We start from the raw sequence: 11,489 nt of genomic DNA, 5'->3' as shown, positions 1-11,489 counted from the left end.
CAGTCAGTACCAAAATATTTATTCACAAGCGCAGAGAAAATAGTTTACATTAAATGATTTATTTAGTTATTTAAAACAGTATCATATTGATATGCCAGGTCGATCTCTTTCGCACATTATCCCACAGTTTTATCAACATTACCAGTTTCCACAAATAGATGACTTTCAGAGGAGGATAGGGGAGTGAAACTGAAATGTAAATAAAATCAAACAAAATTAAGTAAAATTCCAGATTAAAACTCTAGGATTCTGCGGAAGGACCCAGTGGTGGCGCAGGTGGCCCCCCAGTCACTGAACTTGCGGTACTCTCCGGGCCTCATGAAGTACTGCCGGCCACGGTAGTTGGGGTGCTCGTACAGGGTCCAGTAGCCATCCATGACGTTGCAGGAATAGATGTCACGGCTGCGGAAATGATCCTGCACTGACTCGCAGTCCTCACTGAACTCCATCATCTGACCCTGGAAGTTGGGCCTCTCGTAGATGCGGATACGGTAGGGGCCCTCGCTGGTCTGGTCAAATAGAAAAATGGACAGCATCAGGGAGAGGGGCACCTCCTCTGCTGCCCTCTGTAGGTGTCTGTGGTGTTGCCTTATTTTGTCCTGAGTCTATGAATGATTACCTTCATTATTTTGCGTAGGATTAACATTTAGATGTGGAATTTCAGGCAAAACCTGACCATAAATCATATTTTTCCAGTTTTTGAAAAGGAAATTAAAAGAATGTTATTGTTCCTCCATAAATGACGTGGAAAAAATCCATTATCTTAAGTTATATCCATCTAGTTTAGGAAATTGTGGGGGTAAGTGAAACCCCTTGTAACAGTTTATTATTCTTTGCCTTGTACACAAACAAAAATACAGAAGACAGAGCAAAGCATATATTTGGCATATGGCACAAACAACACCTTCTTCACCCTCTAACAAGTCCACATACTTAACAAGAGCAAGAAATAAAAGAACCAAAATATTTACTCACATAGGAGAAAGTACGGCAGGAGCGGATGGTGTCGTTGTAGCCCATCCAGCGCTGGTAGTCTGGATACTCCCCCCTGGTCAGGACATACTGGTAGCCGGTGTAGTTGGGTTTCTCGTACAGCACCCAGCAGCCGCTCTCCACCTTGATGGAGTTGCAGCGGCTGAAGTGAGGGTGCATGTCAGGGCAGTCGGTGTCGCACTCATAGGAGCGGCCCTGGAAGTTTCGGTCCTCATAAAATATGATCTGGGTCCAGGAGAGAAGACAGATTTAGAGAAAGTCATAGTTCAGTTTGTCACAGTGCAAAATAACATGTTCATCAAGTACTGACAAATACATAGTACCTTATATTTACATTAAGCTATGCTTGGGTAATATTATGCTTAAATACGGTCTGGATATACAGTGTAGCTGCTGCAGAACTAATCATGTTTGTGCAGGATTAACTTGAAATTATGTAAATTACAAACCTAAAGAACAGCTGTATTGTTTTTTGTTTCTTCCTACGTGTTGATTTTCTTTAATGAAAACCTGGTAAAACTGTGTCAAATACTTTTAACTATGGGCGAGTTACTACCAGTCTTACCTGGTCCTTATGGCAGCCTTCCTCTTACATTTTAACCAGTTTATAGCAAAGTTGGCCCAGTTTCTCTGGGTGTGCATCATCTTGTCATGATGTCAGTAGTTTGATTACTGCTACAGCAACTTTATAAAACTGTTGTCTTTTCCACAGAGATCTGAACATTTTAGAGTTTTTGTTTAAATTAGAGCTTTTACCCACATTCATGGCCAGGTTTATGCAGACCATCGCGGTCAGATAACATGGAACATCACACTCTCTTACCTTACTACTCATCCTGCAAAGAGTGCTGGAGCCAGTCACCTACGGAAAATGGTGGTCTCACAAAGCAGGACCAGAGGCCCGCTATATAAACCTCAATCAAAGGGTTAGAAGATCCCACTTTAGCTGTTTTTTCAATGAGCAGGGATTTGAAATGCTGGCATGACTGCCAAAAGTCTTGATCCTGGGCATAGAACAAAAATCCCTGATTCATCAACGCAAAAGTCCTACCAGGCAAATTACTGCCCCGCTGTGCCCTCTTTATTGATATGGACATCAGAGACACATTTTATCCACTAATCCATCATCAGGTGGATTAAAGTTTCCATGCAGAATGTCAGAGGTCATCACAAAACAACATAGCCTTTAACTATTTGGTGAATTTGAAAGAGTGGTAACTGAAAATCTTACAAAACAGAAAATGTAAATATATATGTATTAATAACAGGGAAATAATGCAGCATGTCAGTGATACCATGAAATGCATCATTATCATCAGTTGTCTGTAAAACAGATTATCAGCCACAATCAGCATTATTTCGATGTCACTGTCGCAGGTGTTCAACATTCATCTTTATCAACTGCCTCCAAAAGCTAAAAATTCTAATCACAGTTTGTCAGTGTGACAGCATAAAGCAAACAGCAAAGGTAAAGACAGAGGAAGTGTGAAAATGAAGAAGGCAAGTGCATTTTTTCTCAAAGGTGTAGATATAAAGTCCAAGAAGAGGACAGAGACTAACTGCAGGAGGAGCTGCTGAGCGACTTCAGACCTGCAGAGACTCCTTTGAACCCTCATAGAGCTAAGCTCTTCCCTCATGACCATCGCTGCTGTCCTGAGGGTCAAACACAAAAGAGGAGGCGTTAGATGAAGACAATGTCTGTTCACATCCACTGGGTGGCAGCAGAGGCCTGTCAAAAATATGTGACCCTGAGTACAAGAAACGTTAAAATAGCTCCGTTTTTCCATCACTTTCCTTTTGCTCTTAAATATTCTGGGTTAAAAATAATGACAGAAAAAAAGCAAAGTTGTGGAAACTCACACTGAGGAAGGACTGAGACGAGGAGGAGGAGGATGATGATGAAGACTGCACTGAAACTCGTCCAGGTGGAGCGCTCGCCTTCGCCCTCTCAGACAGCCATCTTTTCAGCCTTTGATCTATAAGAAGTTGTGAGATGGCACTGTATTAGTTCACTCCAGATAACTGTGTCTAATATGTATATGCACTTACTGTGCTTCTTGGAGTGGTGTGCAGCCTTGTAAGAGCCGAGCATAGCAAACGGATGGTAGGACAGAGGGAAGGGATACACAATTACGCCCTGGGGTTAGAAGCAAAATGTGGAATTAACTTTTCCATATTACCAAAATAATTATATGAAAAAAATGCATGGCAGCCACCTCCCCAGCTGTTCAGAAAATAATGAGATGCATCATGGATCTAATGTATCTGCTTCTTATGAACAGGAGTGTGAAACACTAGCCAGGACACTGGTTGTACCTTGGATTGCTGGTTGGGGTACGAAGCTGCTGGCTTACACCTGTACAGAGCCAAGATTTCCTCCACCGGCAGGCTGTTCTGAAGCAGGGACATGTGCAAAGGTTAAAAACCAGCAGTCTAACCATTAAACACAGTCTCCGGAGACAGGAAAGGAGACACAGCTCAAAGTTATTTGAACAGTTTGATTAGAGGATCTATCCAAAGGTTCTCAGATATGAGACATGGAGCTGCCCTATTTTTAAGCCTGTATTCTCTAATTCTGTCAATGTCCTCTACTTCTATTTATTTTCACAGACACAGTTTTGTCATTTTCTCAAATTTAAACTCAACTGAGATGCACACATACAGCATTTATATCTCAAAATGTATGCATGCACCACCCAAGCCTGTACCCATGTACCCTTTTTCTAATTTTAAGGTTTTTAAATTTACTGGGAGACGTCAAGATTTAATAAAATCTGCATTCATGTAAAAATGTCACTCACCATAATAATCCCAGCGAAGGATGACAGGATCATAGCCTCCCGCTCTAAGCGATTAGGGTACTGGGCACTTCCTAAGCTGCACGTTGATCCACTGTGGGACAGAGAAATACTTTGAGCAGTTTGAAAGCTGCTTGGCTGCAAAGATGCATCCTCCAGCTGCTGTTTTGGAACAGATAAAGTTTAAAACAACTAAAACTTCAGTTTTTTAGGCTTCAGTCTAAACTTAAAAACAAAAGCAGTTTACATGATGTCGCTGTCCAGCACATCCCTTCCTTCTTCCTTGTCCAACCACCAAAGGGCAACGCTGATTGCAAGATCGTAATGAGCCTGGACACAAATAAAATACATACATCAGCAGATAAAGTACAAAAATACAAAAGCTGAGGTTTTTACTTTAACCTGGAGTCACAACGACCAGCTCTGCCTCAGATGAGGGCCAGCATACCAGGTCATCCAGCACTGTGGACGCCCCCTTCCCCTTCGGATCAAATGAATTTTCTCTGAGCCTCTGCCCGATGTAATCACCACTGTTTGAATTGGGGGGGAAAAAAAAACGTGGATCAGTTCCTGTTTTAAAATATGATTCATGGTGTGCTTTTCAACAATCTCTGGACTTTCAAACGTCCACTCACATGAGGGCCTCAACATCTCTTTTCAGCTGCCTCGCCCCCATTTTCTGAATGAACATGTAAGACTCCTGCAAAGACAACAGGAAAAGATGTAAACATTTTCAGTGAAGGCTGGCTTGCATAACACTGTTAACCTAAGAGAAAGGGGTTAATTACCTGCTGGGGATGCACTGCTGTGTAGCCAGGAAATGAACCTGACACCTTGTTGGGACCACACACAGAGCAAGCAACAAATACAATGAGATAACTATCCAGTAAATCTAGTCCTTCTTAAAAAGACACGCTCCATAACCAGCAGAGAAACAGGTGAGCGTAACAAATCCGAAACCAAACCCATCTGTTCCGTGTGATAATACATTTTAATGGGAAAACAACAAACAGAAAACAGTGGCACATTTAAAACAACCATCTGTACTCACCACACAGTCCTGTACGACCTCACACTGAAGCTGTACAACAAAAGCAGGCGCCCACAATGCTTCAGTTCACATGGTGATACAAAGTCCTAAACATGGTTGGCTGCAGGCGTGTAACACTGAATCTGGTGACCTTTCAGGGAACACAAGCCTTTTACAGTGATGTGGATCAGACTTCTCAGGTGAACAGCCCAGGCTGAATCATTTATGACCAACCTCCTGTCGATCTCTCTGACCGTCACCAACCGGATACCACTGGATAACGAGTGGAGTTAGAATATACAGATCAGCACCTGTTCAGCTGATTTAAAAGACTCTTTATTAAACTTTAAAGAATGCCAACCACTAAAATAAACCAAATCAAATTAAAAAAAAAAAAAAAAAAATCAGTTCATCGAAACGGTTCTTTCCAGCTGCGGCTTGGCTGCAGACGTCTTCTTCCTCTTCTTCTTTTCCTTAAACACTGGAGAGCTCAGAAACATGCTGTCAGTGAATTTATCTCCACGTCGTATTTTGCTGTTTAAAAAACAAACACAACAAAATCATTCAATGCTGTTTTCTAGTACAATCAACACATGGCTGTGTCCACAGTTCAGAGACAAAGTCTTCACCTGTTGAGGGACGGCTCCTTATAACTGACGACACCATTTCGTCTCCTGGTTCGGCCTCTGTTTTCACTGCCTGGGGTTGTAATGGTGTTGGTCAGTGATGTTAAGACTCCTCCTGCAACACACAATAAACCAGGAAACCAACATTTCTTTACAAGAAATAGAAATAAAATCAGCCATGTCAACACTCCAGCGTCAGTTTACCCAAATTATCAGAAAACATTCATTTTGGGAAGCTGGAACCAGCATTTTTACTTTTTACTTACTTTGGCAAAACGCCAAAGCTTTAATTAATCTGAACACACATAGATTTATGAATTTATTCCAAAAACAAAGGATACCACACCTGGAGAGGCCTCGACCGTGACAGCAGTAGACTCCTCAATCACTGCCGACCTGCCCAAAGTCTCCCTGTTTGGTGTAGCCAGTAAAGAGTCCACCTCAGTGTTGGCGGTGCTAACGTCCATGGCCAGCCACGGTGGCATCTCGTCTGTCAGCAGGTCTCCCAGATTCTGATGAACTGCCTCATCACTGGTGTACACAGAGTGACTGTAGGCGTCTGACACATTAGATGTCCTCGTGGTGCTTAGTGAAACACTGTCTTGAGTTTTCCGCCTATAGACAACAAATGTCTCCCTTGGATTTCTCGTTTCAGTGGGTGTATGCAGCTTGGATTTTGTTCTACGGTCTTTTGGTTTCAAATCCATACTGGACTTGGACTTAGTGGGTTTTAAATCATAGAAATACTCATCATTTTCATTGGTGTAAGAATGTGAGCGAGCGTCTTGTAAATCCTGTAACTGTTCCTTACTTCTCTCAGGAACATTAGTGCCACAGAGAGGTGAGGCATCACTGGCTCCCTGAAGATAACTTGATTCATTCTTAGACTTAAATCCTTTGTTGCTACTCTTCTTCTTTTTCTTGTCATGTAAAAGATCATCACACTCCTTACTCTGCTTGGGTTTCTTCCTGCTGGATCGCCCTGTTTCTTCTCTCCTGGCTTTTTTAGGTTTCTGAAACTCTGTACCTGCAGAGTCTTGGTCCAGCAGCAGGACTTTGTGGTTGTCGTTGCTGCTCAAGTCCTCTTGAAAGCTGTCTGAATCCTGAGTGGACACCCATGGACGCTTACAGGAGTTCTGCGTTTCCTCGACAAAGACTCCATCACTGTCCCTGTGTGGATCTGATGCTGAATGTCTCTGAACGACATCTGCATCCATGACTGTTGATGGTTCTTCTGCATCACGGTGGAAGGATCCTGTAGAAGGCCATAAATCCTGCTCTGCTTCTGGTGACGCACTGTTCAGTGAGGTGCAATCCCTCATCACAGAGACCACAAATGTCCCTCTGCATCTTGACTTGTGACTTTCCCCAGAACTTGTTGTGGTCTTAATTTTGCTCTGTGGTTTATCGGCACGCAGGGAAAAATGTCCCACATGCTCTGACTCTGGACGTGTGAACTCACTGGTACAAAACAGGAACTCTTCAGGTTGTTCTTCACCATTGCTCGCTTCATGTTTTCCCTTAATCTCCTCGTCCACTTCATTGTGGAGCAGTTCCAATTTGGACCGACTGCTCTCGCTTTCAGGAGATGGCAATGGCAAAGAGAATAAAGTTTTCCTGGTGACTGAAGACACCCTCCTGCCTTTGTTCCTGGACCTCCTGCATGTGATTTTGGACACGTCTTCCTCTCCAGTGTCTTTCTCAAGTGGTAATTTTACACCAAACCTGGCTTTGGAGAATTTATTTTCAGGATTCCTGAAATAATCGTCACGATCTGGTGAGACAGTGTCACACGACTCGGTTGACTTGGTTTGGTGTGGTGTTATGAATTTGTCCTTTGCCATTTTCTGACAGTTGCCAGCTTCAGGCTTGCTTAGTTTGGGAATGCGCGAGGTAATAACATTCCCAGTGTGTTTTTTAGGTGACTGACAGTTTGTAATTTCTAGGTCTCTAATATCCTCGAGTGCGTGGTCATCCGTCTGTAACAAAGCGTCAGAGGGAGCAGTCTGAACCTCACTCATCCCAGAATCTGAAGTGTTCTTCACTTGTGGATTTTCAGCCACACTCGATGCACAGACTTCTTCCTTGTTCTTCTTGCCTTTCATCTTTCTGGATCGGCCTACTTTTTTGGCCTCGGTTTCCACAGTGACTATCTCAGTAGCATTACTTTGTGTCATCTCCATTGTTGTGTTCAGAATCACAGTTTTCTCTTGCGTGTTACTATGTTCTGGGTCTGTTTCCATCACTGAGCCACAGGGAGGATTCACATTATCAGTGGAAGATGGTTTGGAGTTTTCACATGTGCTGAGAAGTGACGAGCTTTGGCGGCTGTGAGGACAGGAGTCCGACCTCATGTCAAACCCCGACTGAGAGAACATCACTGACATCCTCTCCACTTCTTCTGTTAGGCTGCTGGATGGACGGGTTGTTTCTGCCTGAGGAGGAGGAGCATGTATATGCTGGCTTTTCTCAACATCTGTACCATCTGTGACAAAACAGTTGTGGGAAATACACAAATTACTACTTTCAATGAAAACTCCCTCAGTATGAAAGTGTAGATAAAAGTAAAATATTTGATGATGATCAACAATAAACATTCAAAACTTGTATCTCTCCTTACCACTGGAAGTATCAGGGGACTTGCTGGGTCCACTCTGGATACAGAAGATGTTCTCATCCATGTTTCTTTCAGGCAGGTCTGCTGTTATGTTTTTGCTGGGAAACAACAAATCCCTTGATGTTTCTGGCCGAGAAGGTAACTGATCTACAAGACTGAAACGGGAGAAGATAAGGGAAAAAAGCACGACAGAGATTCCTAAATCAAAAAATGGCTAGTTGATGGTACATTTAAATTTGGATACAGTATGTGCTCACCTTTCCACTGCAGGATTTTCTTCAGTGATGTTACCAAATAAGGCCTTGCTATCCTGAGATAGAGGGATAAAGGAATAAAGGAATAAATGTTTTTCTCTTGAGGCCATGAAAACATTGTGAAATTGACCATCATCCCCCTGGAGATATCCTGTTCTCATTCAACCCACGCATCACAGACAACTCAAACTTCCCAATCAAGACAGAAATTGTTAACACTTATTCAGAGGAATCCTTACGCTGTTGGGGAATAGCTCAGCCACCATGTCAAAGTGCAGCAGTGTGTTTCTGTGGAGGTTTTTCAAGATGAGGAGCTGGGATAGGAAAAGAAGATGAACTGCAGCCAATAAATCGATCATCAAATCAAAAAGAACATTTCTGAGATAGTCTGTGCATTATAACAAATACCTGTATGGTCAGATACAATTGCCTTCTGCCCAACAAGCTTTTTATGTAAACTACTTTAAGTGAACAACAAACTCACCACTTTCCTCTCCTTGTATTTCCTGGTGGCCAGCTCGAAGAAAAGAGTCTCCACTTGTTTCTGTAGGCACACAACCTCCCTCTCCAGCTGCCTGCTCCTCTCCTTCTGAGCCTCCAAAGCAAGAGCTAAGGCCTTGTTGTTGGTCTTCAAAGACACCTTGAAGAAGGAGGAGGTGTCTGGTGTGGTCAAGAAAACCCATTACAACATTAATTCTTGTTAGGAGAATAATTTAGCATTGCGTTTTCCTTCAGCAGATGTCTGACAGCCATACAGTATAACAGTAGTTGTACAACATAAGGCACAGAAATACTGGTTTGTAAATGTGTTGAAATGAATAATGGACTCACTGAGGATCTTATTTTTGATCTTTGATGCTGCAGCTGAAGTCTGCTTGGAAGCTTTTGAAGATGCCATTGTCTTCACAGTGGACATGACAAGATTAACACGAGGATATAGAAATCAATAAGCTGAGGGAAAAAAAAACAACAAAAAACAAAGATGTTAGCTTTTGTACTGTAAGTCGGCCGAAGTTTTTGATGGTCTGTATGATTGGGCCCAGTCTCACATTACCATTAATGAGCAAGATTATCCGCAAAATGCATGTTACTAATGTTAATTAGGGCAAATCAATCCACACAGTATCAATACTACTGTTTTGAATAATAGTGCTAGTGTCAGTCAGATCTACAGCAATTAGTCGACTGAGAGAATTAACCTGGAACTACTGACAGTCGATTTAGTAATTTTTCCAGCAAAAAACCCAAACATTTGCTGGTTAAAGTCTGTCAGATATGATGATTTGATGCTTTTCTTTCTCATATCTGATTGTAAACTGAATTTTGTTGGGTTTTGTATCACAGAAAATCAAACTGAAAACATAATCTTTGGCTTTGGGAAATTATAGAGGGCCATTTTCACTATTTTCTGACATTTTACGCCAAAGCAAAGCAATTCAGTTCGGACAGTTTATCTATCAGCAAAATAAACACACCTACCGAGCCAGTGTGGGTAATTAATTTATGCTGACAAACCGGGAATTCTAACTGATTTGTTGGTTTTGTCGTCAGTTAACCGTCAGTTAGCATTACTAAAAGTACGTGACTAGCCCGCTGCTAACTGGCGTTGTAGCCACCGCTCGCACGTTACCCTCGAAATTCAGACAAAACTTACCGTTATTTAACGTTAACCAGCGATAGAACTTTGCCTCTCGGCAGTAAATTTCCTTGATAATGACCGTGGGTCGATCAAATAAAACTCATTACGACGTTTCTAACCATTCCTAACACTTGCAACTCTCTCATCCTCCACTTTAAATATAGACAAAAAGTGCGCCGTGCGTCTGCGCATGTGCGTGGGGGCGGGTCAAAAATCTGTGCATTATTCCCCTGAGTTTGTCTCATCAGGTAGACTCTACCTCAAGCCCGCCCCCTCAAACTCAAACGGACATAAGCACAACTTTGGACTTCTTTATACTAATATTTATACATATATAATATATAATACTTGTACTAATACTTATACTAATTATGATAACAGTGCTGAGGCAGTATATCTCAGTGGCACTACAATCATCATAACTGGACGGTCTGATGGTGAAGGTTACATAATGTCCCTTATGAGTAAGAACAAAACGCCCTCTATTGCACCATAATAGGCTTGTCTACAGTATAATGTACAGTCGTTTGTTTTGAAACCATACATGTTTTTAAATGGCAGGTAAACAGAACCAGGTTGGCGTTCCGCTATGATAATAAACCGGTTCAATCGATGTTTCTGAGCTCTGCTGCCCATTCTCTTGATCACAACAGGTTGACTCAGCGCAGGTCTCGATTCGTCGGGGCTGGCTGTGTTTGGGAGTCGGCTGTTTTCATGTGTGTTATAAATGTCTTCAAAGTCGGATCGCTACTTACAGTGATGTCCAATTCATAGAGTGAAGGGGTAATTCGCATTTTTTGCTGTCATGACAGATCGGACAAATTTAATGTGTCAGCTGTTCCTGAAATAAGGTTGTTGCCGCCGGTCAGGTAGTTAGCATCTGGGGCTACCGTTAGCTAGCTTGGGTAAATACAGCTGTACTATATCGTTAAGCTAGTCGGCTAAGGTTAGCTAGCCAATATTAATTGACTCATTTTGTGTTTCAAGTAGTCGCTGCTAATAAAACAATTATTTGCATTAATTGGACTGTAAATGCTGTATATGGGAAATACGCTGACTTATAAGTTCAACGATTCAAAGTGTAATTAAATTAGCTAACCTAGCAGCCAGCTCTGGCTGACAACCAACGACTCTGAAGTTAGTTTCTGGTTCAGCAGCTAAGGGGAAAATCAAAAGAAACATTAACGAGAGCGCAGAGTGAATGTTTTCTCTCTTTTTGATCCACGTTTTGTTGTATAAATGTGTTAGATATCCTACTTAAAGCCGTCACGCTGTTCTTTTTGTAAACAGAGAAAAAGGTGAGCGTTTTTCCCCCCATCCAGACCACATCACACCAGATCTAGATCAAACATCAGTATACCTAGACCTGTGAAACCTGAATTGGATCGACAGGGAGAGAAGCGACAATTAAAAACACAGGCTCAGGTCTGTGAAGCATTTGACAGTTTCATTTGGTTTCTGTTAGATTTCCCCCCTAACCGTCGAATCGGAAGCTAACTTCAGCGTCGTGCAGACATGCTCTGGTAAAAGTC

The 11,489-nt window shown here is 42.2% G+C and overlaps 3 protein-coding genes across 4 annotated transcripts; all 3 read right to left on the bottom strand.

The window, feature by feature from the left end:
- Positions 1-103: 103 nt before the first annotated feature.
- LOC121194509 (gamma-crystallin M2-like) lies at positions 104-1,638 on the bottom strand. The gene is made up of 3 exons (XM_041057430.1): positions 1,559-1,638; positions 976-1,231; positions 104-509 (listed from the first exon to the last, which is right to left on the bottom strand). The coding sequence occupies exons 1-3, from the start codon at positions 1,636-1,638 to the stop codon at positions 234-236; spliced, it is 612 nt and encodes a 203-aa protein (XP_040913364.1). The 3' UTR covers positions 104-233.
- On the bottom strand, positions 1,208-4,619 carry LOC121194553 (uncharacterized protein C2orf80-like). Of its 2 annotated transcripts, XM_041057488.1 has the most exons (8): positions 4,580-4,619; positions 4,427-4,491; positions 4,240-4,321; positions 4,039-4,121; positions 3,795-3,885; positions 3,310-3,387; positions 2,854-3,130; positions 1,208-2,646 (listed from the first exon to the last, which is right to left on the bottom strand). In XM_041057488.1, the coding sequence occupies exons 2-7, from the start codon at positions 4,480-4,482 to the stop codon at positions 2,942-2,944; spliced, it is 579 nt and encodes a 192-aa protein (XP_040913422.1). In that variant the 5' UTR covers positions 4,483-4,491; positions 4,580-4,619; the 3' UTR covers positions 1,208-2,646; positions 2,854-2,941. The 2 variants fall into 2 exon arrangements, with proteins under 2 accessions (XP_040913422.1, XP_040913423.1); XM_041057489.1 differs by lacking the exons at positions 1,208-2,646; positions 2,854-3,130 and having other exon boundaries at positions 3,258-3,382.
- A 154-nt stretch (positions 4,620-4,773) lies between these two features.
- On the bottom strand, positions 4,774-10,108 carry si:dkey-57a22.11 (uncharacterized protein LOC569865 homolog). Its single transcript, XM_041057414.1, has 9 exons — positions 9,973-10,108; positions 9,150-9,269; positions 8,803-8,978; positions 8,558-8,632; positions 8,322-8,374; positions 8,068-8,219; positions 5,794-7,932; positions 5,451-5,562; positions 4,774-5,355 (listed from the first exon to the last, which is right to left on the bottom strand). Exons 2-9 carry the CDS (start codon positions 9,232-9,234, stop codon positions 5,226-5,228), a joined length of 2,922 nt encoding a protein of 973 aa, XP_040913348.1. The 5' UTR covers positions 9,235-9,269; positions 9,973-10,108; the 3' UTR covers positions 4,774-5,225.
- Positions 10,109-11,489: the final 1,381 nt, after the last annotated feature.

The sequence above is a fragment of the Toxotes jaculatrix genome, chromosome 15 (assembly GCF_017976425.1).
Source record: "Toxotes jaculatrix isolate fToxJac2 chromosome 15, fToxJac2.pri, whole genome shotgun sequence".
Classification (NCBI taxonomy): Eukaryota; Metazoa; Chordata; class Actinopteri; family Toxotidae; genus Toxotes; species Toxotes jaculatrix.
Note: the sequence above shows the minus strand (reverse complement) of the source record. Positions and strands in the feature narration are given on the sequence as shown.

What these genes read in the sequence shown, in the direction of transcription:
- LOC121194509 (XM_041057430.1), bottom strand. Translation starts at nt 1,638, where the DNA reads ATGATGCACACCCAGAGAAACTGGGCCAACTTTGCTATAAACTGGTTA. An exon ending in AAGGCTGCCATAAGGACCAG is followed by an intron (nt 1,232 to 1,558) that starts GTAAGACTGGTA and finishes AATCTGTCTTCT; the next exon opens with CTCCTGGACCCAGATCATAT. An exon ending in CCTGCCGTACTTTCTCCTAT is followed by an intron (nt 510 to 975) that starts GTGAGTAAATAT and finishes CTATTTGACCAG; the next exon opens with ACCAGCGAGGGCCCCTACCG.
- LOC121194553 (XM_041057488.1), bottom strand. Translation starts at nt 4,482, where the DNA reads ATGTTCATTCAGAAAATGGGGGCGAGGCAGCTGAAAAGAGATGTTGAG. An exon ending in AGAGATGTTGAGGCCCTCAT is followed by an intron (nt 4,322 to 4,426) that starts GTGAGTGGACGT and finishes CAATTCAAACAG; the next exon opens with TGGTGATTACATCGGGCAGA. An exon ending in ACCCCAACCAGCAATCCAAG is followed by an intron (nt 3,131 to 3,309) that starts GTACAACCAGTG and finishes TTCTAACCCCAG; the next exon opens with GGCGTAATTGTGTATCCCTT.
- si:dkey-57a22.11 (XM_041057414.1), bottom strand. Translation starts at nt 9,234, where the DNA reads ATGTCCACTGTGAAGACAATGGCATCTTCAAAAGCTTCCAAGCAGACT. An exon ending in AATACAAGGAGAGGAAAGTG is followed by an intron (nt 8,633 to 8,802) that starts GTGAGTTTGTTG and finishes TTCCTATCCCAG; the next exon opens with CTCCTCATCTTGAAAAACCT. An exon ending in CTGAGCTATTCCCCAACAGC is followed by an intron (nt 8,375 to 8,557) that starts GTAAGGATTCCT and finishes CCTCTATCTCAG; the next exon opens with GATAGCAAGGCCTTATTTGG.